The sequence below is a fragment of the Anopheles coluzzii genome, chromosome X (genome assembly GCF_943734685.1).
Source record: "Anopheles coluzzii chromosome X, AcolN3, whole genome shotgun sequence".
In the NCBI taxonomy this organism is placed as follows: Eukaryota; Metazoa; Arthropoda; class Insecta; order Diptera; family Culicidae; genus Anopheles; species Anopheles coluzzii.
In genome coordinates, this window is record NC_064669.1 from 329,876 (window position 1) to 357,352 (window position 27,477).

The 27,477-nt window shown below is 47.6% G+C and overlaps 4 protein-coding genes across 15 annotated transcripts in view; 1 reads left to right on the forward strand and 3 right to left on the reverse strand.

The window, feature by feature from the left end:
* Positions 1 to 27,477, reverse strand: part of LOC120953861 (histone acetyltransferase p300) — a 277,036-nt gene that overhangs the window by 203,308 nt on the left and 46,251 nt on the right. The gene's annotated exons all lie outside the window — the stretch shown is intronic.
* On the reverse strand, positions 1,506 to 10,175 carry LOC120951853 (nuclear pore complex protein Nup153). The gene is made up of 6 exons (XM_040370829.2): positions 9,104 to 10,175; positions 8,812 to 9,000; positions 5,117 to 8,695; positions 4,667 to 4,777; positions 4,172 to 4,227; positions 1,506 to 2,938 (listed from the first exon to the last, which is right to left on the reverse strand). Exons 1-6 carry the CDS (start codon positions 9,314 to 9,316, stop codon positions 2,860 to 2,862), a joined length of 4,227 nt encoding a protein of 1,408 aa, XP_040226763.2. The 5' UTR covers positions 9,317 to 10,175; the 3' UTR covers positions 1,506 to 2,859.
* The window catches only part of LOC120960639 (calcium/calmodulin-dependent protein kinase type II alpha chain), a 31,162-nt gene continuing 17,434 nt past the window's right edge, over positions 13,750 to 27,477 (forward strand). For 2 of the 6 annotated variants that reach the window (XM_049608261.1, XM_049608273.1), the window contains exon 1: positions 13,750 to 14,263. The gene's annotated coding sequence lies outside the window, so the exon portion shown is untranslated. Of the gene's footprint in view, positions 14,264 to 22,138; positions 22,368 to 24,252; positions 25,094 to 27,477 lie in introns of those variants that run through there. The other 4 variants (XM_049608268.1, XM_049608259.1, XM_049608248.1 and 1 more) reach the window with 2 other exon arrangements.
* LOC120960623 (tigger transposable element-derived protein 1-like) lies at positions 16,564 to 18,237 on the reverse strand. Its single transcript, XM_040384366.2, has one exon. It carries the CDS (start codon positions 18,235 to 18,237, stop codon positions 16,564 to 16,566), a length of 1,674 nt encoding a protein of 557 aa, XP_040240300.2.

Here is a 27,477-nt window from a genome sequence, read left to right on the forward strand (position 1 = left end):
TTTTTTTGTTGACATAATGTATAGATAGACACAGTAGAATGGGGCGTCCTTAAACATATATTTGTGATTTTTTTTTTTCAATTTTGAAAGATTGAAATTGTTACAAATCCATTTCGATTGCATTTGTGTGTTTGAAATAGCATTGAAAAGAACGGTAATAATGGAATGCTTGATCCTCGCAGTGGCATGTTTAAAATCGTTTGGAGGAAAATTGCAACGTTGCGAGTTGTGGGGGAGCTCAACTTGTACGACTTTTGTCCCAACGCCTATTGCTAGTTTGCCACGTTTTATGAGTACTGAATTGATTACCGGATTACATTACTTGATATCAGAATAACACCATCTGATTGTCTACATTCGCATTCATCAAAAAATTGTCGATTTCAATAAATCGGTATGAAGATGAAGGACGAAGGACCAAATTTGACAATGCTTTCTATTGTCAGTTTGCCAGTTAGAACGGCCCATATCTCAACCTAATTAGGTAAAGATAAGATATTTGGGATGGTAGGCGTCACATAGAATACTTGGAAACCCCTTCAAAATAGAACGTTTAGAGCTCCCGATATCCGATTATTGAGCGCTATCATGAATAATTCTATAAAGGTGGGAGCAGGTTGGACAAAAGTTTGGGAAGACAAACGAGTACCCCGCTTAACGAGTGTTTCGCATGAGTAGCACAACCATATTAAAATGTTCAAAACAATAGCTAATAACACACCATATGACAGATGGCCTTCACCTATGATAGTTTGCACGTACCAAGTTCGTAGATTTCCTATAATGTGACCTTGACGAACTAGTTAGGGGACAACAGCTTGCAATTTGAATATCGATGACACACAAAAAATGCAACTCTCTACACAACTCTGACGAAAACCATGGTACTGTGACGAGATAATTGAGCATCTTTTGCTACCCTTGCTACCTCGCCTTAGTTTGAACGTTGAAGGTATATATATATTTATATATATTTTTTTTGACAAATTTTCTACACGCAAAAGAGACGAAATATCTATTGCGACAACCTTAAAATCATTGCTTCGATCACACGAAGGTGATTGTGATTTACGGTCCTTAATGCTGCCCACCGGAACCCGAATGCCACAGGTTGTGTTTAACAGACCTCCAATTTGCTTGCAGCTGTTTGGAACTGTTTCTGTGTAAGAATCGGTGGAAATTCCTGGGCAAAAAGTTTGCCCGAGGCTGAAGTTAGTTCTTCGTCGTGGGTCCTAGCATTTGATGCCTAGGTGCAGTCGTTGATACGCTGCAATGATGCACATCCAGCAGCATGGACGTTCTTGGTTGGATTGGTAAAGTGCGTTAGAGAATGTATTGTAAAACCACAGATATGCTACTCCTGAAACAACGTGGAGCAACTCGCTATTGCGAAAAGGATTTCTTATCCATTTCAACTCAGTTTAACATTCCTGCTACAGTTTGAAATAGTTACATAGAAAATATTTATGAATAATAGAAAATAATTGTTACAATAACAACAATCCTTGCATGCAATGTGTCGGTTCCTTTTTTCTTTTTTTATTAACATGCGCAAATATAACAATACCGAAGCCTAGGGATAATAATTTGTAATTTCATTCCATTTCATTCATGGTTCAAATTATATTTCTCTTTTTGTTGAACGAATCTCTTTTTTCAAACAGTTTTGAAAATTACAAAAAAAAACCCAAACAATGTAGTAAAAGGAAAAATCTTTGATGAACGTTTCATACCTCAAACTCCGTTGCATGAAATGCAATATATACTATAAAATATAAGTGAAAATGTTTCGGTAAGCTGTCCTGTTTCTACTTGTTGTGGCTCACTCCCGCCATTCCGTCCCTATCTACCTTCTCCTTATCTTTTTCTTCGCATCTTTCGCGCACTCTTCTCCTCTGTCTGTCTTTCTATACTTTAACCGGTTCCTTACATTTCTTACTAGTCTACATATTTTGATACAGCAACTTTACTAGCCCGTACTCGTTTTGTTAACAAACTCTCTTTCGCATCCAGTGTCCTGCACCACAGAACATTCACCATAGCACAGCTTCGCTTCCCTTCACTTGGCTCCTTTAAGTTTCCTTTAGTTTCGCTGCTTACCTATTGTTTCCCTTTTCGCTTGTTGGTTTCAGCCCTGATAATATAAAAGCGTCTTCCCATTCACCGGCTAACGTAAGCGCCAAATAATGACGTCTTGTTGATATTTGTATATATCGCTGGCTCACTTCAAAACTGCGCCAAACAAAAAGAGTTTGATATCTTTCGACAGATGCACCTGCTGTGGCCATAACACCGGACGCCAGAGCGTAACAACTGATCTTTCCAGCACCCACGGTACTGTGATGACGACCAGTCGGCTGTTTTAATCTATGCATCGTCTATACATTGGAACTTTTTTTCCATACCATGTATATTACCATCGTCCTACCCCATGTTCTACGTATTTCGTAGCATTTCTGCGGAATGCGTTCACCTCACGGCGGTAACTCAATCGCGCGAGAGAGGACCGACACACCTAGCCGCCGATATATGGGTGACTGGTACTACTACTCAGTTACTGGCGGCCCTTCTTAAAAGATCTTAAATCAGCCGATTCGCGCGATTGAGGCTCTGGTGTCAGTGTCCTAGCAAATCGAACTAGCACCAAAACCTCTTCCGTCTGTTGCTCTACGCTTCCTTGTCTGTCTGGTTTGCTTCTGGTTTCTCTACGTACTTCCAAATTTCCTTATAATTATGTCCTAATCACTCAGATTCCTACCTATCATCTAGTTCCATATCGCACGCCCACGCACTCTCATCGTCGGTTGTCTCTTTCACTCATAGATTCAGCCATCGAGTGCCGGTATGTCGCTTGCTGGCTTACCGTGGCTGCAAACGCCGCGAGGCCCGAATCATCTTCCGCCTGGCAATTTGATGTGATTGGCCCGCCGATATTTGCCTGAAAAGGTACAAATTGTATGTTCAATTACCTCAAATTGTTGTTGTTACTTAAATTAAATGTTCAAAGCTTAAATGACATTCGAAAAAAAAAAATTTTCATGGAAAAATGAAGGGGGGGGGGGGGGGGTGAGAAATCCAGTAAATGAAAGTTAATAGGAAATGAAAGTGAATCAAATAGTGCCACAAAAATACAGCAAATACAACAGCAAACAACAGTTTGGCACTATTGAATACAAATAGACAAACAAGAAGTTAATGTGTGCAGAACATAAAACCACAATCGGCAGTACAATGGAACAAGCTACAAACTAAGGTAGGGTTAATTTTATTAAAACCAATGAATTTTTTCGCTATGTTGTGGAGTAGAACGTACAAGACGAAATCTAGAACTACAGCCGGTATTATGATGCCCAATCGTATACTACTTTTGATTTTGATTTTGTACACATGATAATTTGGTAACACCTGTTGAACTATGTTTATGACAACATAATTACACGAATATTACGTGTTTGATTCGAGTTATTTCTCCTCCATCTATCTGCTGCTTTACGGTGGCTTTCAAATTGCAGAAACTGCGATCTTAAATCCTTCCCCAGGTGTGCAAATGATTATATAAATGTGTAAAATTAACTTAAAAGTAAAACGAAGTAGTAAGAATGTAGTGTCCATAGATGAGAAAATGTGACGCACAGCTATTGTCTTTCATACTTGATGCAGCCGTTAACCTTTGCAGACGTGTTAAGCAGACAACATAGTGTAATATGTTCGTGTTTCGAATTTACTTTTGCTCCATTTTTTGGTTAAGTTAAATACAATCTTAACGATTCTTTCTCCCTTTCAAGTTACATTGAACAAAATGAGATCATTACGTAGGTCACAAACGAATTATACAACATACAGCAAATGTGGAAATGTAGTAGCTACATACGTCAATCAGTAGCCATTTGAACAAAATTCAACCTTCGCATAGTAGTTTCTTCGTACCACAATAACTACGAACGTATAACATGTAAAGCGATATTAGTTAAAAAATTAAAAAAGCCAGACACGCGGATATTAGTGATAATTGTGATGACAAATCTAACCTCAACACTACTGGATACTGGATGCAGGGGACGAAGGATATAATCATAAAATATATACACTGTGGCACAGAGCTTGTGAACGGTCAGGATGTGTAATTGCGTAGAGAACATCTCTAACTACTTATCAAGAGCCAGCTACTTACGCGCTTGGGTTGGGTTGTGATTTTCCGCCGAATTGGAATACTGGATTAGACTCAGCCTGCATATTTTAGAAGAAAAAAAAAAAGAAAAAAGTTTTAAAACCATCATTAACGTTGTTACACGTTGAGCCTTTTGGTTATGTGCGGCTCTTGATGTGGGATGAATTTTATCCCATTTTATCCATATATAGCCATCAACATTTTATTTAAAACTTAACCAGACAGTGTTTTTAATTATTTTTAAACAATATGGACTACCCATGGACTACTGGCATAGACTATACGGGTTGCTGAATCGTTAACAACCATACCGAAAACTGAATTTTAAAATTCATTGCGAACTCATCACCTCTCCCATCGTCAGTGAAGTAGAAAAAATAAATCGACAATGACAAATGGATCGGATTGTGTAATAATGTCAAAATCTTGAATGGTAATATCCAGAACTATTCGGCTCTGTAAGATGGACTTCTATTGCTCAGGAGCGGCATGCCATACCCAATTACTGGTTGTGGTGAAATTAAAGTTGACCGGCGTCGATGACGGCAATCCGAACAGGCTGGTAGGAGCGGCATTACTGTCTCCGGTAACGCTGGTCGCGGTCGCGAACTGTAATTAGAAAATAAACATTGACATAAGAGAAGATAACACTATATAGTTAATTTTAAAGTAAAGTTAACATTCCAGTCAACTGTAGATCGACCAAGGATTGTATTAATCCTGGTTTTTGCCATCCAAACTACGGTCTAAGGCATACTGCTTGCGATGACCTTACATAATAAATCATTTATCTCGAATATTTTAATCAACATGTATTTTTTCCCTTTTTAAGCCAAAAATCAAGCTTCTAAAGTAAAAAGTATATGATACATTAGTATGTTTTGTTATCACGATTAAATTAGCTAAAAGTATCGTCAAATAGCCCTCAGCAATAAAAACTAAAATTACCTGTTGCTGTTGCGCCATTGAGCTGCCACTGTTCGCCAACGGTTGGAAGCTGACGGTGGAAGGAACTTTAGGGCTAGCACCGAAAACGAACGGCTGGGCGGCACTGGTCACGGTGGTGCTAGTGTTCGTGAAGGAAAAGCTCGGCTTGCTGCTGCTCGCTTCCGGCACTACCGCCGCGGCCGGTGGACACGGGTGGGAGCTGTTCGCCGGTGCACCGAACGAAAACAGGCCCGCTGGGACTGGTGCTGTAGCTGGTGCTGGCGCTGGCGCTGGCGCCACACTGTTGGAAGTGCCACGATCTACCCCGTTGAAGGCACCGAACAGGAAGCCGCCCGTCCGCGAAGGGGTGGAGGTGATCCCCGCTGCTTTCACCTCCTTCGATTGGGTGTCGATTGTCGTGGAGTTGGCGGCAGTGTTTGGTGTAAACGATGGCATGCCGAAAGTGAATTTAGGAACGGGCACGGCGGCTTCGCTTGCCTTGCCAGGGGCGCTGCCAGCCCCACCACCACCCGGTCGGTCCTGTTCGCAGCAGAGACATCGGCCGTGCTCTATCGGGTTCTGCGCAGTGCACGTGTCACACACCCACGTGCTTGCCTTCATCTTTTCGACGATCGACTGGAAGCCATCCTTCAGCTCCGGCACCTTGCTGAACGGTGAATCCGCCGCCAACATTTTTTTCCATTCGATCGACGTGTGTGGCTCACTGTCTTGCGAAGAATTTTTCGCGGGAGGTTGCTGCTGTTGTTCTTCAGGTTTCTTCGCTGGCTTTGCGCTTTCGCACGCCATGCACTTCTGCTGCTCGGGCTCGTTCCGGATCATGCACATGTCACACACCCATTTGCCAGCTGATTCGGCCATCAGTTCCTGGAACGAGGGAACAGGCTGCGTGGTGCTTGTTAAAGGTTGCTGCTGCTGCTGCTGCTGTACTGGCTTCTTCGCTGGCTTCGCACTTTCGCACGCCATGCACTTCTGCTGCTCGGGCTCGTTCCGGATCATGCACATGTCACACACCCATTTGCCAGCTGATTCGGCCATCAGTTCCTGGAACGAGCGAACAGGCTGCGCGCTTGATGAAGGTTGCTGCTGCTGCTGTACTGGCTTCTTCATCGCAAGCCACAACTTCAAATCGCTCGGTGTTTGCGGTTCGCTGTCGTGAGTAGCATTTTTCGCGGGAAGTTGCAGCTGCTGTTCTGGCTTCTTCCCTGGCTTCGCACTTTCGCACGCCATGCACTTTTGCTGCTCGGGCTCGTTCCGGATCATGCACATGTCACACACCCATTTACCGGCTGATTCGGCCATCAGTTCCTGGAACGAGCGAACAGGCTGCGCGCTTGATGAAGGTTGCTGCTGCTGCTGTACTGGCTTCTTCATCGCAAGCCACAACTTCAAATCGCTCGGTGTTTGCGGTTCGCTGTCGTGAGTAGCATTTTTCGCGGGAGGTTGCAGCTGCTGTTCTGGCTTCTTCCCTGGCTTCGCACTTTCGCACGCACAAGGTTGCTGCTGCTGCTGTACTGGCTTCTTCATCGCAAGCCACAACTTCAAATCGCTCGGTGTTTGCGGTTCGCTGTCGTGAGTAGCATTTTTCGCGGGAAGTTGCAGCTGCTGTTCTGGCTTCTTCCCTGGTTTCGCACTTTCGCACGCCATGCACTTTTGCTGCTCGGGCTCGTTCGGGATCATGCACATGTCACACACCCATTTGCCAGCGGATTCGGCCATCAGTTCCTGGAACGTGCGAGCCTTCGGTTCGAAATCTTGGTCTAAACAGCGTGCCGGCGATGCAAACGTGAACGTAATCGTAGGCGACGGGTTAAACTCCAGCTCCATTGGTTCACCCAGCGCAACAGGCGAAGCAAAGGTAAACTGCTGCACACCTTCAATCGGCGTGCTGGACCGGCACAGCTCCTTCACTTCGTATTCCTGCTCCATCAAATCCGTATCGTCCCAAGCCTCCTCTTCGCTCTCCCCGTGCTCTTCTCCTGCTTCTTCATGCTGCTCTTGCTGCTCTGTCTCACGCTTGTCCTCTGCACCCACCAGCTGCTCCTGCTCATCATGCGTTGGCGTGGTTTCATTTCCATTTACCGCCTTCCGCTTCACCTCCGCTGTGACCGGCTGCGATGACAGCGGATTCCATCTAAACCGCGGCAGACCGCGAAGATGCTCGGGGTTAGGTAACGGGTGGGCTAGTTGCTGCTTCAGCTCTTCCGGCGCCTTGGACGCTTCCAAGCTCGGGCGGGTCTCGGAGGCCAGGTTTCGCCGCTCACTCGGACTTGCTGGCCGGTCAGCGGGCAGCAGCGGTACGTCGTACTCCATCAGGGGTACGGCCGGCGGCCGTGGCACATACTCCACCGGTTCGTTCAGGATGGACGCCGACTTCTGCTCGCGCATGATCTGCAACATTTCCAGTATGCGCGGGCTGTGCACGTCCGGGTACGGGTAGGCAATACGGTTCGTCTGCTTCGAGCGGTCGATCAGCTCGTCCAGTTCCCGCCCCAGGCTCGAATTGCTCAGGAATTGCTCCGGCACTGGCTGGCCATTTTTCTTGTTCGTCGAAAACGTGTCCAAGATGTGCCTCATGCGCTGCGAGGTCGACGAGATTTCGGGCGCTTTCGGTGGTTCCGCACCCGCTTCTCGCCGTCTGCCCGTGCCGGTGGCCGCGTCTTGCCTTACGACCAGCGTCGAATTGGACGGCTGCGCCGACCGCTGCACCATCACATTGGTGGCGAGGGTACGCGCGGCCGATGCGCCACCGTACCGCGTCAGGCCGTCGTAGAACGGTGATCCACCGTACTCGGGCGGTATGCGGCCGCTGCTGAGCGAGGAGACGGACCCGAACAGGGTCCGGTTGAAGGAGGGCCGTCGGGAGGAGACGCTCGATTCGGACCCGCTCGAGTAGAGGCTCTTGGCCGGCTCGTCGTGGGACGAGAAGAACGCCTTCGCGACCGCTCCGCGCTGCAGGCTCTCCATCCGCTGCCGGTAGTGCGCGTTGCCCAGAAAGCTCGTCATGCGGCCTGACGCATCGGCCAGCCCCTGGCCAAACTTGGACGCTGCGAACGGTCTGGCTGACTCGCCCGCCGCGCCGTCCTCCGGTTCCGCGCCCGACGTGACCGTTGCCGTCGGCAGGGTGGAATGGATTGAGTACGGGCGGAACACGCTGTCCGACGATGCCACCGACGCAGGCCGCCCGAACAGGGAAGTGCGCCCAGTGGGCCGACCATCGTTGCGCGCGTTTCGGTACTGCCCGACCGTGGACGTGGCACGCTCCATCCTGCCCGTTTGCGCTACAAATCGATCGAACCGATCGGTCTGGGTGTGTTTCGAGGAACGGATCGGTGCCCGGCTGGCCCGCATCCCGATCGTGCTGCGGGGCAATGGAGCGGCGGCCACCGACAGTTCGACCTCGTGCAGCCGGCGCCGTTTCGTAACCATCTCGTAAGTACGGGCGTTCCGATGAGCCTTGGGTACCTGTTCCTCGTCATTCTCATCCGCATACTCCTCCTGCTCCTGCTCCATCACTGCCCGCTCTGTCCTGTCCTGGTCCTCCTCATCCTCCCCCTCCTCCTCTTCCTCCTCCTCCTTGTCCTGAGAGCAAAGAAACGGGGCAAATACAAACACGCACACACACATGCAAGGTTTATTAAACATTCACCAAGCGTCAAAAGCGAAGCGCCAGACGGGCGTATGGGGAAATACGTTACCACGATGGAAGAGCGCGGCCGCTTCCGCGGTTCCGCTGCCAGCTGTTCGCGAACCTGCCGGCCGGATAGGTCCACCTCGAGGCTTCTCTTGTTTCTGCCCTGCTTTGGCGACACTATCTTCTCCTTGGCATTGCGCACCAGCTTCGACAGGTTGGACAGGAAGTTCGAGGCAATTTTGCCGACGAGTGACTGGAACAAGGGTACAAAAGTAAGAAGGTTGTTTTTCGCCAGAACATCCGCCGTCTAAAATACTGCTCCACCCATCCCACCCATTTTCTGCTCCTCCACTTACCTGATCCTGTTCGCTCGTTGTGCTGCTGTTGATGGTATTGGTGTGATTTCGAGAATTACTACGATCACTGTCTGCTTCCTCCATGGTGGCGGCGAGCACCGGACGACCGCTCCGTCCCGTTGGCGTCACCTCGTCCTCCTCCTCGCAGTCGTCGTCCTCCTGCGAGCGCTGTTCCGTACGGCGGGGCGACGAAACTTTGCCCATGTACGACATTTTCTAACCCACCACAGCCGCACCACACGCACCAGACTCTTCCTTCTCACTCACTCAATCTCGCTCTCGATCTCGCTCTATTCCGATCTCTTTCTCGCCTTCCGGCACGAAGGGAAATGGATTCAGGCAGTTGCTAGTTGTGGCGGCCGTTTTTCAACGAAACCGTGACGCTTGTTGATTGCTGGATGTGGGGGGTTGTTGAATTGTGTGATATGACTGTCTCCTGTTTCGCTTCTCGCTCCGTCTTTTGTCTATCGTAGGCGAGCTATCGCGTTACATCGAACACGGGACAGGACCGAACATGTCAAGAGACATGTCAAATGGAACGCAACCAACTCACGATCCCGCACATGCACATGTACACTCAGGCACACACACACACACACAAACGTACTCACGCACAAACCCTACTGACAGTGGTGCTTGCTTCCGTTTATTTCCGAGGAAGATGCACGCACTCGCTCAAATCAACGCTCTCAATGCCGGCAACCACCGTGCACGAGGAACCCAAATTAGAAGGAAAGATGGACAAAAAACGCGGGGCTTTGCTAGAGACACGCACGCACGCATACACACACACGCACACTGACAAACACACACAGGCGCGCGCGCTCCCCTGCACGCACGCGTCACCGGCACACACAACTAGCACTGGGAAGTATCGGGAAAAGCGCACACGCTTGCGAAACTTCGACAATTGTTGCTGCACTGAAACAATTTTAACCAGTGCGCCCGCTTTTCGGCTGTCTTAGCTGGCTTGAAGCTAAAAATGGCGACAAAATCACTTGGGCGCTACCAGCGAACACGAGCGTTTACGAGGAAATGATGGTATCGGTCCGCTATGACAGAACTGGTCCAGGGAGCGGATCGAGAATGTCACTGACAGCTGTCAGCGGCGTTGAGCGGTGGGTGCTGGGACATTCTAATTATTTCGCTACAAAACTGTGGATCGAGAGAGTACTACGCAATGGAGGGTAAGTTGTGGCTAATTTTGATTTTTAATGTTTATACATTTTTCTACATGATACATTCTGGAGTATCATTTTTTAGTCGGGGTATTCTTGGAATCTGCCGTGGATCTAGTACTATAAACGGATACAACCTTGCTGGCAACACTGGAAGTGCTCGAGCAGCACAAATTTGCACTCGATTTGCAAGGTTTCTACACGATAGTCCGACTTGGGTGTTTAAAAAATCGCACGTTACGATGGAGCTAAGAAAAAATTGAATTGGCAGTTTATGGAGAACGATCAATTATAGTTTGCATTTTTGCCGTCTAATAATCGTAGAAATAGTATTAAAAAGTAAGAGAATCTTCTTTGACTTCATTTTAGCGATTAAAATGGATTTTTTCAATATCATTTTAAAAGTTTGCTCTCGGCGCTTTTCAGAGCTTCTACACACACCAGCGTGAGAAACCGCCCAGGTGACAACTGTTCTACATTTTTAGCTTAAACTCCTTGCGAACAGCTCGATTGAACCCATTGCCTCATATGAACGCTTGAAAACATGGGTGTGTGAGTGAACAACGATGTGTTGAAGCGTTGAAGTTTATGTCAGAACTTCGGTAGAAGCCGGACAAACAAGAAGCTTGCAGTTTCGTCCTCGGTGTTCAACAGCCAAAACACTGAGTAAAAAGAAATAAACGATCTATCCAGGAGCATCAGAATAGCTGAGAAACGCAGGGAAAATAACAAAACAACGTGAAAGAGTGTTTTATAATAAACTTGTTGTTTAATATGGATTGAACAATACGCATGTTTTGTTTTGGGCCGGTAGCTTGTGCACAACGTGATGACATTTCTCAAAATGGCACCAGAAAAAACGCTTCACACTGACGTTTCAACTGTTATAATAAGCTTAAACTCTGCAATATCGCTTGCTCCTTAAGCCAATTTTAAGCCTGCTCTTTAAGCTTCCAGCAACTCGAAAAACGTTAACAATCTGCTCGAAAATGTCACTTGGGCGCCCAGGTGACAACTGTTCTACATTTTTAGCTTAAACTCCTCGTGAACAGCTCGATTTAACCCATTGCCTCATATGAACGCTTGAAAACATGGGTGTGTGAGTGAACAACGATGTGTTGAAGCGTTGAAGTTTATGTCAGAACTTCGGTAGAAGCCGGACAAACAAGAAGCTTGCAGTTTCGTCCTCGGTGTTGAAACAGCCAAAACACTGAGTAAAAAGAAATAAACGATCTATCCAGGAGCATCAGAATAGCGGAGAAACGCAGGGAAAATAACAAAACAACGTGAAAGAGTGTTTTATAATAAACTTGTTGTTTAATATGGATTGAAAAGTACGCATGTTTTGTTTTGGGCCGGTAGCTTGTGCACAACGTGATGACAATTCTCAAAATGGCACCAGAAAAAACGCTTCACACTGACGTTTCAACTGTTATAATAAGCTTAAACTCTGCAATATCGCTTGCTCTTTAAGCCAATTTTAAGCCTGCTGTTTAAGCTTCCAGCAACTCGAAAAACGCTAACAATCTGCTCGAAAATGTCACTTGGGCGGTTGTCAATTCTCTCACAGCCATCTCTCTGCTGCAGTCTCGGAGTATGTAGAAACGCTCTGAAACTGCTTGAGCTAAAGTAAATCAATTCACTGCTCGGTTCTGAACAAGGATAATGTATTTAGAAGGTTGATTTTTATCGCTTTTGCTAGGCGACATTGTGGGGGACATCTGTCACTCTCTGCATACAAATTTCATTACCCCGTACCAGCCCTCACCGATTTTTATACAGGAGCCCCCGGAAGAGATATGTCAAGTCGAGAAATGTCATTTTGCTCTGAACAACTTCACCTTGTCATTTATAACACCTTGGTTCTGAAGCTGAAACTGAACAGGCTGATCGTTATAACCCAAGTGCCGCAAATCTACTAAACTACAATTGAAGGGGTCTAAACGGCTCAAGCTTTCAACCTAAAATAAATCAAACCGAGCAACTAGACAAACAGAGACAAATTCACGCCGTGAAGCGGGAAAAATAGCCTAAATCAACATGACCGAAACATTTCACGCCTGAATGTATGTATCCCGCTGTCATCTTGTATGGTACGATGGCATTTAATGAAATGCCAAGTTTTCCACGCGCACTCACATGGTGTGAAAATATTCTCCGTGAATCAGATAGGTTTTGTATCGACCTGCCATTGAATAACCCAAGTGCCACAAATCCACTAAACGACCACTAAACGGGTTGTAAACGACTCAAGCTCTCTGCCTTAACGGAATATAGAAAGCAGTGTAAAAGTATCCTTCGACCTGTCAAAACTGTTTATCAATAAGCGATAAGAATAAGGAAGAGCGATAAGCCTATCTGTATATTATACCCACTTTGATTTTGTCGTTGCTAAACAGTATGTTTGAAAACAGTCAGTGTTGCCAGGGACAAGCAAGCACATGAATTAACTCTTACCGTTCAAATAAACATATAGCCACAACGTCGTGCACGACAAAAAATATCTCAAAATTTCACTCCGCGTAGATCAAAGTAGCTCATTTGACTCAGTCAACCAACTTGTTTTATGTTTGAAAATACAAAAAAATGAGTTAAAATGTGTTGAAGTCTATTTTTTTGTTTGCGTTTGGCATTAATCTGGCTCGTAAACAAACTTGATCATTCGATTATTTCGGATGAAGCAGAAATGTCGCGCGAGACGAGTAGCTCTCTTTGCAAAATTGAGGTACTTTTTGTCGCGCGCGACGTTGTCGCTCTATGTCTATTTGAACGGTTAATTGGGACCGACAGCGCCGCAATGGCGACCTCTGGAAATGTTCAAAGTTTGCGTGAAAGTCCTTATTAAAAAAAAACTTTTGTTGCCTATTTTTTCTATATGAAGTTTCCCGCACACGAGCTGTCAAACAACGGCGCTGACATCCCCCATCTGACATAAACTATGCATTTTTTTGCATACAAATTACCATACCGTTGCGAAACATTCAAAATCGTTCACCAGATGAATTATCAGCGACCAATCACGGCCAGTTTGTGAGTGGTCACACAAACGAGAAGCGAGATTATTTTCCCAAGCTCTTATCTCAATCGTGTAAAGGCCACTTTACACATACATCGTGGCCCACCTTTTTATGCTAACTTTGGCTGGCAGCTCATAGCCAAGGTGTATGGATATTAGGAGCAAGGTGTGTTTATTAAGGTGGTGAATTGTTAGCGCGTTTTCCGGGCGCCATCATTGAGTATTGTTATGTCAAATCGCATACAATTTTCTATACCCCCCTCTAGCCTTCCCCAATTTTAATACCGGAGCCCCCAGTATTGTTATGTCAAGTCGTGAAATGTCAATTTGCTCTGAAGCACTTCAACTCCTAATATCCATACACCTTGGCCTCAGCAGCCAAACTGTCAGCGCGGTATGAAAGCAAAAGTGTGTGTGTGTGTGAGAGAGAAAGAGAGGGAGCATAAAACATATTTTGAATATATGTTGCGTATGTATGTTGTATATGTGCAATAACTTTGGAAAAGGTTAAGGAACGATTGTAACACTGGGCATGCCAATGGCGGGCCTGTTGCTTACTGTTCCAGAAAAATCGGCACCATTTCTCCATACTCGCTAGAGCGTTCGATAGCCAGCCTCCGCCGCATGCAGTCTGCGAAATTCGTTCCGTAAAAAAACTATTCCTGCTTCAGGTAGTTGCTGCAGCTGCTGCAGGAACAGCAAAACGCGACCGTCCAGCGATGTAGGTTGTTCACGATCTGCTGACGGGAAGCATCGCGGAATTGATATCTCTAGTCAAGACCATCCCTCCCCCAGTTAGTGATAAGTGATAAGAGTTGTTAAGTTTTCTAATGTTATCTTAAAGGCGCGTAATCGTATGTGTGTGTTTCGTTGTGTGCGTGCGTGCGTGTGTTGAGAGCTGCTCGAAACGGATGTAAGCATACAATCAACACGGGGCTTTCGGATTCGATGGAACGACGATCGATTGTGAGTAATGTTCAATGCTTAACGTTTATTAACTGATGGACTACAGAGCACTCTCTAGTCAAATTGTGTTTAAAATGTACAATAATTAATCAGCAGAGCATTTATTCATCGATATTCATTGCACACGCATTTCGAACATTTAAACGCGGAGTCAGCTCTGCTGTCGTCATTCCAGACTGGTAGGCCAACTGAATTTAGTAAACGGCACGTGCGAAGAAGGGGATTGCGAGAGTCAAAAGTGGTTCGGGTTTCAGCGACCGCCAGCATTGGCCGACGACGGAGTGTTCTGGCAGGAACGTAGCGGTGTATCCACGAGCAATAGTGGCCAGTCGATGCTTCCATTTAGCATTCTTATGCTGGCATGCTTTACACGTTCGGCGAGGTGCGGTAATCCAAGCAGCAAACACTTGGATCCAATCACTAGTCGAGACGCTGATTCCAATCACGGAGGGCGAAGCGCGTTGCCTTCCCTTGAATGCCTTCCACCCAGATCCGCAACACAGTACACTCTTTCGAGGCTCTGACCGTCAAGCGTATTATTGGACAGCGCTGGAGTACTTGATCAGCTCCATCGAATGTAAATGTGAATCCATGAGAATGTGACGCATTCAGCGATGCAGATGCTCACAGCGTTACGCTTGCATCAGGAAACAAACCCAATCAAGGTGGCTTGTCGAAGATGGTCTACAAGCTCACGCCTTTGACGATAGATTTGGACATCATTTCTGTAAAGTAGGCAATTTCCTTTCGGAAGTACCGTGCATAGGTCATGCATGTAGACAGCGTCCTGATATATAGTGTTTGAGATAAAACTATCCTCGTAACTCGCGGCGAACCGCTCACAAATGTCCAGTGGATAGTATGTACCATTATCCTTATAACGCTTCTACGATTTTGCTACTTCCGTTCCATGTATTGCCAGTTATAAATGGACGAATTCTTTAAATGTCAAATGTTAGAAAAACGAATTCATCAGTGGGAAAGGATACCTGGTAAAATTCCACTATTTTAATGCATTTACGATATTCTACAGTCGTTTAACGCTGCTCGAAGTATTCTCATTCTTAACATCTTCTGGATTATTATCATTGTCCAAAAAACTTTCTCTTGATCATGACGCAGAATTCAAGAAATGAATTCACTTGTTAAATTCCTCGTTGAGCTATTTGACTTGGAGATTGGATTTTTCGTCGTGCGAAAATACTTTTTCTTCATCTTGATTGTAATAGAACTACCATAGTTCTCTAAAGATGGTATGGATAGGTTCATCGATAAGAATTTCTAACAATTGAAAGCTAAATAAGTTCCCTGCTGAGGCTATATTGGTTTATTGTTGGACCTAGGCATGGGCAAAACGATTCTTTTCACCGAACGCGAACGCGGCTGAAACCAATCATTTAAAAACCTAAAACACTCGGCTGTCTGGTCAACACAATCCATCGCAAAACCGACCAAAAACTAGCATGTAAAAAACTAATACGAGCAAAAATGTCTCCTGCATATATTGTACCCCATGCCTTATACACACTTAAGGATTCTATTAAAAAAAACTACTTAAATATCTACTCGATCTATTGAATTGTATAGGTATAATTTCCATACCAACAGAACACAGATCGAACACAAATGAGCCAGTTCGAACGCGTTCGATGAATTCAGTTGTGTAGGTAAGATTTATACACCAACAGAACACAGATCGAACACCAGTTCGAACGCGTTCGATGAATTCAGTTGTGTAGGTACGATTTATACACCAACAGAACACAGATCGAACACTAACGGATCAGATCGAACGCGTTCGATGAATTCAGTTGTGTAGGTACGATTTACACACCACCAGCACACGTATCGAACACTGCTGGACAAATTCGACGGCGTTCGAGGAATTGAGTTGTATGGGTACGATTTCAACACCAACACGGTACATTTTGATCTCTGACGACCCGTTCGCACGGTGCGAGAAAGAGCGAGAAAGCAATATGATTTTGCACGTTTTATTACCACATTTATGTGTGCCGTCGAACACTGAACGGAACGTTCGAACGCGTTCGGTGTAGTCAGTTTCTTCCAAAAGTCCTGGTCGTTCTTTTTGTTAAGAACCTCGTTCGTTCGTGCACTTTACCGAACTGTTCGAACGGTGCGATTCTCGTTCATTTTACACATGCCTAGTTGGACCTATTGGTCCAAACCAGATTCTGCCAAAGATCGTCTAGAATTGTGTCCGCCATTAAATAAATAAAATGCCGGAAGGTGTTCACGTTCAAACTTATTCTTATTTATTAGTTCTTCATGTATGTGCATTATTTTCTTTTCTTTGCAGTACCAGTACTTTTCGATTGCTTTTGTCGTTGTTTTACTATTGCCCGAAAGTGCGCAATAATATCCGACTCGTACGCATCGTTCGCTCGCGCAGCCAACGCCACGTCCGGATGATGTTTGCGTACGTACGGGGCAAGATTATCCCATGCGTTTAGCACCGCCCGAATGTCTTCAATTGACTGGGGGGGAGTGATCTGTGCCGCTGCTGCATCAGCCATTTTTACACTCGCTTCAGCTTTCTGCATTTTCAGCAGCTGCTCGGTTGATGGATCCGCGTCACCGTGTTCCGCAAGCAGCCCATCGATATCGATGTTTCCAATTTCCAGCCCCAGACAGCTGGCAAGCGTACACAGCTGATCCATCGTTGGTTCCCTGGTGGAGCCGGTATGGGGGATGATCGTCGAACATTGCGTACCGGGTAGGAGCCGCTTCCATCCAGTACTTAACGTTCCCGCCGTAACGGCTGCCCAAGCCTTCCCGATCAGTTTAGCGCACGTCCCGATATGGAAGTGCAGGGCCCAGAATTCGTCCATCGATAGATGCGTGCCATGCGTAACGTCAAGGCAATGCACCAGTAGCTGCTTTAGGTAGTGCTTTTTAAACAGACGGATCACGCGCTGGTCCATTGGGTGTAGCACTGGTGCCGTGTTGGGAGGAAGCACCTGTACCTTAAGGAGCGGAACGGCTCGAGGAAGGATGTCGGATGCCAGCGTTTCGACGCACCGACCGTATGCACTGTCCACGACGAGTAGCGCCCGGAGGGGAAGTTTGCTTTCCTGCAAATAGCTGGTCACGCTGGGCATGAAGGCACCGCTAATCCATTCGGCAAACATATCGCCCGAAACCAACGCTTGCTTGTCCGCTCTCCACAATACGTCCAGTTGATTCGGCTGGCCGGAATTGGATTGGAATGCACGCGGCGGTCCATTGCTGCTGGTGTGGGAAACGAGCAAAGGTTTGATCTTCAAATCACCACTTGCATTGGCACACAGTAACAGCGTCAGCCGGCCTTGCACCGGCGCGGAAGGTGAGCACTTTTGTTCAGTCGCTTGCTGCACCGTACCGCTGGCACCTTGGTGGCAAAACAGCCCCGTTTCGACGCAATGGAAAATCTGCTGCGGCAGGAACCCTTCCGTGCGCACCAGCTTGTTAAACGCAGCGACGAAATCGTTCGCCGCCCGAGAAGCTTTACCCTGCCGGAAAATGCTGTGCATTCCGGTACGCTCCTTGAAACGCTCGAACCACCCGTTGCTCGCCTTGAACGTTTCGTTTGCTGTGTCGGTCGCTGTGGAAGCCTGTGCTGCTCCGCCCTCCACGATATCGCCGTAGATACGCTTCGCCTTCTCACAGATGGTGTTCTGCGTTAACTCCCCGCCTTGTCGCTGCTGTCCATCGATCCAAATCAGCAGCAATCGTTCGACGTCGTCGATCAGTTTCGAGCGCGAGTGTCGCGATACTCCCTTCGACACGGTGCTGGCCTTCAGGTGCTCTCTGTTCTTAAGAATGCAGCAAATCGTTGACGTGTTGCGATTGTACTCGCGCGCTAGCTCGACCACGCTTACGCCTCTCTCTCGCTTTTCGATAATCTCCTTTTTAACTTCGATGGGTATTTTAATCCGCTTGAACTTGGTGGCTTGGGCAGTTTTCTTCGCCATGTTTTTGCTGTTGTTGTTGTCACAATAACACTCGACGAAAACACAGACGGTGTTAACAGCACGAAGGAAAGTACTCGAATGCTGGAACGCGTAGCAGCACGTATGTAACCCCCTGATTGCTTGTTACGAGTTTTTGGCATCGGGAAAGGCTACAACACAAAAAGAGAGAAAATATATCCCTATTCTCAAATGCTCGCTATGCGAGCCTTTGCTCGTTGAAAGAGGAGAGAGGTTGGTTTGAAGTGAAGTTTATGCCGCGCTCTAGCAGCAATCGAACACGACATCCGACACGAACAAACCCATATACAGGCGTCCCCCGAGTTACGACCACCTCGAGTTACGACGATTCGCAGATACGACGATTTTGATGTTGACACTTAAAAGTTGTCATTGACCAGAAATTGATGTATTTTTTTGAATTTCTGGGCTGATAACCGTTATACACATATTTCCAAAGATTCCACAACTACCCTATCGTGAATATCTATATTGTGTACGGCTTTTAAAATAAAATTATTACATTACCGAACATTATTTTAAATAAAATACACGATATCATAGATTCCAACTCTTCGACTTCGGTTATAAACTTCATATTCATAGATATTCGACATACGACTTTTTCGACTGACGCCTTGCTTTGGGACATTTTTTCGGTCCCAAATACAGTCGTATCTCTGGGGACACCTGTAATCATATGGAGGTGTACTGTCAGACACAAACAAACAAACAAGACAAACATCGAAACAAACATCAAACATTCCTATAAGCTATATCGCCAGCGTTAGAATACTAAACATGAAGTGAATACATGAATACTAAGTGAATCATTGGCAATTTCTGTGCATGAATTTTAGCTCTTGAACTTCGCTGTTTGTTCACATCAATACCAATTAGTGAATTAGCCATCCACACAAGACTCAAGAGGAAGTGAAAGGGTAGAGGGCAGGCTCACTGTAACAATCTCATAATAGGATTTAAGTGCCAAAGACCTTTAATGCTCGATTGTAAAGGGCGTTACTTCGTCTGAAATCTTCCTTCGTCGGATTGGAGTTAAAATGAACCTAGAAAACCACACGGCTAGCCCCTTTTATGTTTGAAAGGAAAAATAAGCAAGGCAATTGAACAATTCAGAAGACATAGAAAGGCTACTTTGTCGTCGAAGAAAAGGCGTCGAAAAATTCTTCCACAGCCACAGCAGCGGTCAATGGCAGTGCTTATTACCCGGTCTCCTTAACCCATGGCGATCTTTGTGGCCGTAGATGGAGTTTTTCTGCTTACAGTATTTTTAGTTACAATATCTTAACTAATTAACTTTGTCCGAGAATTACTGTTATATTCATCCATATTCTCAACCGATCTGTGTCTTAATTTTGCTATTACTTAGCCTACTTTCCCCGTCAACGATGTACCTGTAGCCCTGTAATGCAGCACAGCGCCATCTACTGTAACACGCGCCAACACTACGAAGGAAGCGTTTCGTGCAGACACTTGGCTTCTTAAGACACTTGCGTGTGTACTAAGCGCAAACCCGTCGCCGATCCGATTAGGCAAACGGTGTCACAACCCATTCCGAAGGTAGTTGGATTTAGCTTTGCTGCTGCCGGTGTGCTCATCGGCGGCGATGGAAGTGGCATTTAAATGTCGCCGTTGCACGAATCTTCGATTGCATCCCGATGCCTCCGAGGACCTTTGATTGGTATTAAGCGTAACACCAGGAGCAATCGTTCTGAGAAAGTTTCATGCACTCAACATTTTCTCGTATGGCCGGGAATTCTTTTACTTTCCATGAATGCAACGAGTGGTCTTCTTTCCGCGTTATGCTTGTAACGCACGCGCACGCTCGAAATTCCGTCGGAAATGCACTCGAATTTCGAACCCTGCCCGCCAGTGGGACGTGAAAAGGGTTGTTTTTTTTCTCGTGGGCAAATGGCAGAGCAGAGCATTACCGGGCCCAGCACCGCATGTCCCGCCCCGAAGTGTGCCGTTTGAAAATCTCAAATGTTGGTCAATTTCTTTATATTTCAGTAGCGCTCGAGAAGGGAAGGTGCCCCACGAATGTTATCATTTTAGCTGAGTTTTTTTGTTCTGGTTGTGTAGGAAATATTCAACTAAGAGAGGGAAAATCGAATGGAAGAGAGCGTTAGGAGAGAGAGACACATAAGGAGCGAGAGAAATATAGAGGGATAGTCCGCAAAAAAAAACCTCCATCCAAATAGTATATTTTTGTCCCAGTTGGGAGACTACGGATCTCTGAACTGTTTGCCCGTCCACGCGCCATCTTTTTCTGGCGCGCGGTGACATTATTAGCAGCAGAAAAAAGGTCAGCATTACATGCAAACGCAAATTGCTCAACAAAGCGAAGTTTGAAAAGAGGGTGCAATATAGAGACAGGGATGGTGGGGCTATTTGGACTTGCGCCTTGTATGCGCCTGGTGTAAGATTGGAGAGGGATTTGAGCAAAGACGAAGACAAAAAAAAACCTTTCTAATCGAAGCGCCATCGACGGACGGTCACAACAAAGGCGAAAAACAAACAATCGCCCCCAACAGGGGGTGGGATTATATGAGGAGGGTGTTTAGGAGGGCCAAACGTCGGCTGTTGCCAGCCGCGCACAAAGGTCTGCCCAGAGGTGGCGAAATGTTTCATCGGAAAAATAATGATTGAAATCAATGCCCGCCGTGTGTACGCATCCTCCCTTTAATCTATCATTCTATACCCCGCAACCCCTGCACACACACATAAACACACACACACACAGACACATCATCAAATTGTATTCTCCCTCTTCCCTCGTCGTTCATTTGTTCACTAATTCACGTTATTAGAGCCACTTGAGTTTTCCCATTCGTCGGAGGGTGAGCGAGCGAGCGAGAGAACGCGAGAATAGATTATGCGGTGCGGAAAATGCACTGCAAAGATATTATCGCGAGAGGTTTTTCCCACTACGTTCTGTTCACATCTAGAGAGAGAGATAGAGAGAGATAAAGAGCTGTAGTAAAGGAAAATGAAGCGCTGGACGAAGGGAATCCTCAAAAGAATCAGAGATAGAGAGAAAGAGGAACAGAGAGTGAGAATGAGCTTAAAGGACCATTTGGAGGGGGGTGTTGGTAAGGCGAGGGTTGGCTATGGGGCCCATTATCGGGTCCAACACAGGGTGTACCAGTTTTTCCACACAGATGTCGCTCTTCTGGTCTCTCTCTCTCTTTCTCTCTCTCTCTCTCTCTCTCTCTTTTACACTCTCGCCCGAGAGCGGAAGTTCACCTGGGGTGTGTTTCGCGCTCAACATTGAATCTCTCGTGCCACGCTTACTCTCTCTCTCTCTCTGTCGTGGAGAAGTGGGGAAAACTGACGAGAGTCGTGAGTTCTGGGTCGCGGAAAAACTCGATCTCCGCTTTTCGCCTCTCTCTCTCTCTCTCTCTCTCTCTCTCTCTCTCTCTTTCTCTCTCTTTCTCTCTCTGTGGGAAACGGAATGGCCGTTCCCCGTGACAATAGAAAGGAGAACCGGTGGCCGGTGTTGGCCAAACGTGCGAGCGGGACAGCTGCCTCCGTGCCTGGGAAAGCGTGGCGATGGAGCGTGGTAGCGCGGCGCACGTCCGTTCGAGCTCGGCTCGGGCTGCCTCATATCAGATATACTCTCGGTCGTTTGGTCGGGTGATAGTTTCCTACGTGTGTGTGTTTGTGCGCGCTTGTCCGTGAACGCAGGAGGAATCAATCGCACGGCGGCAACCCGTACCCGTACACGCGAAAAACCCAACTGGCGTTGTTTAGTGTTATCGGTAGCTGGGACGGCAAAAACCACCAAGCGGACACCAGTCAGCAAACAGCAAACCGAGCAACAAACGCACCCAGCAGTAGCAACAGCAGTCAACAGTCAACTTGTGTGTTTGCGCGTGTATGTGATTACCTCTTTTTTTCCTGCCTCTTCTTCCTGCGGTCGGGCCCCAGCACACGAAAGTAACGCGGAAAGCACCAGGACGCACCCGCCACGGGCTGTGTCAACCCGTCCACCCACACCTTCCCCTTCCGTGCCCCACAGGTGTTCTCCAGTATCCCGCCGCCCCCGAACAGGCTTGCCTGCAGCGAAAGGGTCCTGCGAAAGAAGTGTTTCGGTTTTCCACCGAGGAAAGGTGCGTTTCGTGTGCGTGTGTGATTTTATTGTTCTTCGGAGTGGGTTTGGAGGGAGTGTGGAATGCGAGGGGTGGAAGATTGAAAGAGGTCAATAGAGGAAAGTTGTTTTATTATGTGTGTGCCTCATATCTTTATTCTTACTGTGTGTGTGTACGTGTGTGTGTCGGGAGGGGGGGGGGGGCGTTATATGGTGCCAACTCCCAGGACTGTTTTGTGGATGTCATCTTCTCAAGGCTTTAGCGAAAAACGTACCCTTCTCCCTCTCTCTCTGTCTCTCTCTCTCTCTCTCTCTTTCTCTCTTTATCTCACTCTGTCTCTGTCTCTCTCTCGAACACACACACACACGTGCACACGTACGCATGCACGCATGCAAGTAAAAAACGCAGTATTGGCTGGGCACGAAGGAAGCGGCGCGTGTGCATGTATCCTTCGTTTTACAGGGTTTTCCAGGAGTTCTCATAGCTGTGAGACACTTTATTGATTCTTTCTCAAGTGGGATGAACTGTAGTGTGAAATGTAATGTGAATTGGACTCTACTCCACGCTTGTTGGACAAATCCAATAGGAATTTCCAAGTAGCCTGTGTAACTAGGATGCCATAGAGTCCAATTTCCACCATATGAAGTTCACTTCCCATAGGAAAGAGTCAAGGAAGGGTCCCACAACTATGAAAACCCCTGGAAACCCCTATATTGCATGTGCAATGAGGGCTGAGTGAGAGAGACGGATGGAAGGGGGGGGGGGGGGGGGAAGAGGAGAGAGAGTGTCTCTGTCACGAGCTATGGCTGGCAGACATACAGAGACACACACACCAGCGAGCTTTGTCCTTGTCTCCTTTTGGCCGTGTTCCAGTTACACACACACACAAACATACAGACAGATGAAATGTAAAATTTCTACTCCAAAAAGGAAGAGATCCTCACGATTGTTCTTCCACACAGTTCTGAAATCTATAAAGTATGACCCTCGATAATAACGCTATTCACACACACTTTAGCACACACACACATACACAACCGAGGGTAACAATGATCGATAGTGGTGGAGCTACCCTGTCCTTTGCCCTTTCCCCTGTCCTCTGCTTGTGATGTGTGCGTGTGTGTGTGTGTGTGTGTGTGTGTGTGTGTGTGTGTGTGTGTGTGTGTGTGTGTGGGGGGGGGGGGGGGACAGCTCCATCCCTTTGTCCAGCTTTTCACTCGCCAGTGTCGATTGTAACCCCCTTTATCAAGGGGTTTTTTGGCGTTATCTCCGATAGTGGCCGATGTGTCGGCGAAAAGGAGGTTAGTTTGGGAGGCAACCCCACAGCGGAGGAGTGGGGGTAAACCCTACGGCAAAGAGGCGGAGAAGGTTCTCTGTGCGGTTGTTACAGTTTGAAGAATTGCGGGAAAGCATAAGTTCACGCAGCAATCAAGCGAAAGCATATGATGAAGGGGAGAGGGAGGGGGGGGGGGTTTGTAAGGAGATTCTCCCACCGTTCAAGGGACACACACACACACACGCACATCCTTGAAGTGGAAAAACACATGCAAAGAAAACCTTACCGTCGATGTTAGTGTCCCGAACTGCTGAAGTTATGGGGGATGGGAAGAGGGGGAGGTTAGATTTTTTTGGAGTTCCCGGAGATTTTCCCTGAGGGCGCGTATTAGCGGCGAGCGCGTGTCTACACACATTTTGCTCTCTTTATGTCCTCTCTCTCTCTCTCTCTCTCTCTCTCTCTCTCTCTCTCGCTCCCTCTCTCTTTCTCTTTCTTTCTTTTTATACACTCTCTTTTTCTCTCTTTCCCTCTCTTTTGCGAGAGGGCCAACGAGAGTTTTCCACGAGAGAGAGAGAGAGAGAGGGAGAGAGAGAGAGAGAGAGAGAGAGAGAGAGAGTTAAGAGCTATCGCTGGGTGCGTAAGTGAGTGAGTGTGGCTCTGTGCGGGGAGACCACTCGAGAGAACGACGCGTCGGACGGGGGTACTCCGGTGCTCTCAGAACCGTCTTGAAGTCATTGCAGTTTCGCTTGCACAGAACGCAGCACACCGCGCTTAGTGGTTTTTCGAAAACGGTTGACACAACCAACCAACCCGCCCAAAGTCGCGAGGGTCGCTCAGTAAAAATAGCCCACCCAACGCACCCAACCTGTTCCCCGCCCCGCCCCCCGAATCAACAGCAACAGCGGTCACAAAATCCCGGGCTAATAACTGCAAAACTCACCACACGAATTCGCGTTTTCGGCATTTTCACAGCAGTGTGTGTGTGTGTGTGTCTGAGCGTTCGTGTGAGTGTGCGAGTGTGTGTGCGCGCGCGCGCGCCTGTCTGTGTGTGTGTGCCGGATCCTTTTGGCGTGCGTAGTGTGGGTCGATCCACCAGCGGCGCCCCCTGTAGGGTTCGCCGCCTGCTCTCGGATTGCTGCTATACGTGCGCGCGCTCGCGTGGGGCTACCCAACCAGTGGTGTCCAGGGGCAGTGCCTAAAGCAGCAGCCGCCAAGACAGCCGACACACCTTCCCCCACCCCCTACACCCGCTCATCCATCAACCTGATGCTGCCGCCGTACCGTGCGTGCGTGCGTGCGCCTGTCATCCGCCTGTCAATGGCCGCAAACAATTCGCGGTCGACGACCACCTGGTGAGCTGCGCGCGTGCAGAAAAAGGGAGTGGTGCAGCTGCGGCGCCGTTCGTTGTCGGGAAGCGGCACGGAAAATCACGAATGTGCTAACAAAACAAAGCGAAACAGGAAGAAAACCCGTAAGTAGCCCTTGACTGTCCCGACCCGCCAGGACTGACTACTGTTCCTTACCATCGCGGTCTCGACTCCTTGTTCCAAAACTTTTTCCTTTTCTTCTCACACACACACACACAAACGCGTGCGCGTGCCTTCCTGGGGAGTCCCGCTTTGCTGCGTTTATGTGTGTGTGTGAGAGTGTGTGTGCATAAAATTTGGTCCTTGCAACAGCGGGCAGCGACACCGGACCGTGCTCTGCTGCACCAGTTTTGACTGTGCGCGTTATAAATATCCAACAATATTCTTCGCCATACACCTACCTTCCCACCCCTCTACCACGCTATCGTTGAGGAGCTGCCCCTCCCCGCCCCCACCGATCGGTTCCCTGCTAACGTTCGAAATATGGCTATTTATACAGTGAAACTGCGTGCATAAATGCGCGACCGAACAGCCCCCCACCCCCCACCCCCTCCCAGGTGCACAGGGACGTTCCGAGATGTATGCGTGTGTGTGCGTGTGTGCCGAATAGAGGTAGTAGCACTGCAGCATGCAAAGCAGCAACACGAAAGCGTGAACAACATCTGTGTTGTCTGAGGAGACACACCAGCAAACGTACAGGGTGATGCAGTGGGACGGGAGGGATCGCCAGGGGTCGTTCAGAGAGTTCCGGAATGTCCAGCCAGCCCCCATTGGCCCAATGCGCGCTATCTCTCTTTCTCTCTCTCTCTCTCTCTCTCTCTCTCTCTCTCTTTCTCTCTCTCTCTCTCTCTCTCTCTCTCACACACACACACCCCCCCAATGGGCAATTTGTACTATCAAATGCGGGGTAGGGGGCTTTTTGCAGCGATTTCAGACTGTGGAAGCGATTTTTACTGCTCTGGTTGTTGTTGTTGTTGTTGTTGCCTGGGACAATGGTAATCCCTCAGATAGCACAAAAAGAGAGAGACAGAGAGAGAGAGAGAGAGAGAGAAAAAAAGAGAGATAAAGACAGAGAAAGATGAGTGGCAAGGGAAAGGGGAAGATGGAGGCGCAGACCCTAATTACGAACCTAATTTCTGGCCCACAAAAAGAAAAGAAACGACGCCCCGTGTGCTTTATTTTTGTACGTATGGCACAGAACGAACAGAACAACCCTCCCAAGCTACCCCCCAAACACCCCTCTCGATTCGTCGAGTCGCAGCTCGCCTTCCTACATCCCCTCGCGGACGTGTGTGTGTGTGTGTGTGTGTGCGGTGTCCCGCGTATTACGGGGCAGTGCGCATCTTCCACGGGCATGCGCAACCGGAACCTTTGCAGCAGGCACGTCCCCGTCGCCTAGGTGAAAATCCGCCACCACCCCACATTCTCTCCGCGTGTCCGTTCTCCACTGCACTCTCGCTGTGTGTGTGTGTGTGTGTGTGTGTGTGTGTGTTTTTTTCGCTTTCAACATTACGCCCGTCCCCGTGCGTGTACGCGTTTTCCGTTGAACTAGTCTTTTTTTTTCTTCTTTTATTACCAAACCGATAAACTCCGGTCGGAGGAGATCCCAATGTCGTCGCTCTCGAATGTCTCGTCGCTGGCACTGCGTTTCTCTGTGTCGAAAGGGGGTGTGGGAGGTAGCGCCGAGATGTCCTAAAAACCCGCCTTGTCATCTTCAACTGGCTGCGCTTTTCTTTTGCTTTTAACAATTGGCCCAAACACCTCCTCCCGCAGTCAAACTGCGGAGTGTGCACGCTCCCTTCATCGTCTCTCCCGGACAAGAGGGCCGCCGCGCCTATAAACACACATTCGTATTACTTTCGCACACCAATACTAGTGTGGTTTTCGAACTTCAAGTACGCAGCTCTTTTGCACAGAGCGCGCCCCCTGCCCCACCGACATGGTGCATCGCAGGATTTGGGATTGCCACCGCGAGTCCTCCTCCGTCTTCTTGTTGAGCATACACACACACACACACACATGCGCGCAAACACACATACAGATAGGGTCCAGGTAGTGCGCTACGAAACCCACCAAAAGCTATTGCAGTGCCCGTGGTCGATCGCCTGAGAACAGAGATGTCAAACTTGGGATCCTTCGGGGTGTCTTTCAGTGCGGGCTTCAATCCTCTGCGCAACCAATTAGTTTATTTTATATCGCCAAGTGTTTGAAAAGTTCGCAATTCGATGCTCAGTTAGGTTGTATCACGAGCGAAAAAATCACCATTATCAAGCATCATCGCATCTCGCAAGTAAATAACTATATACTGCATGTTCAAATTAGTTTGACAGCGTTGTCCCAGGAAGGAAGATCCTGCCTGCATTCAACGCTCCCCACCGTTCAGTTTAGCGCAGAGGAGGGTTGTTGTTGCTGGATACTTTCAACTTTTAGCCTTGTCCTTTTAACAAACACTCCATCCTCTATTTAGTTTCCAGTGTTACATTTATTC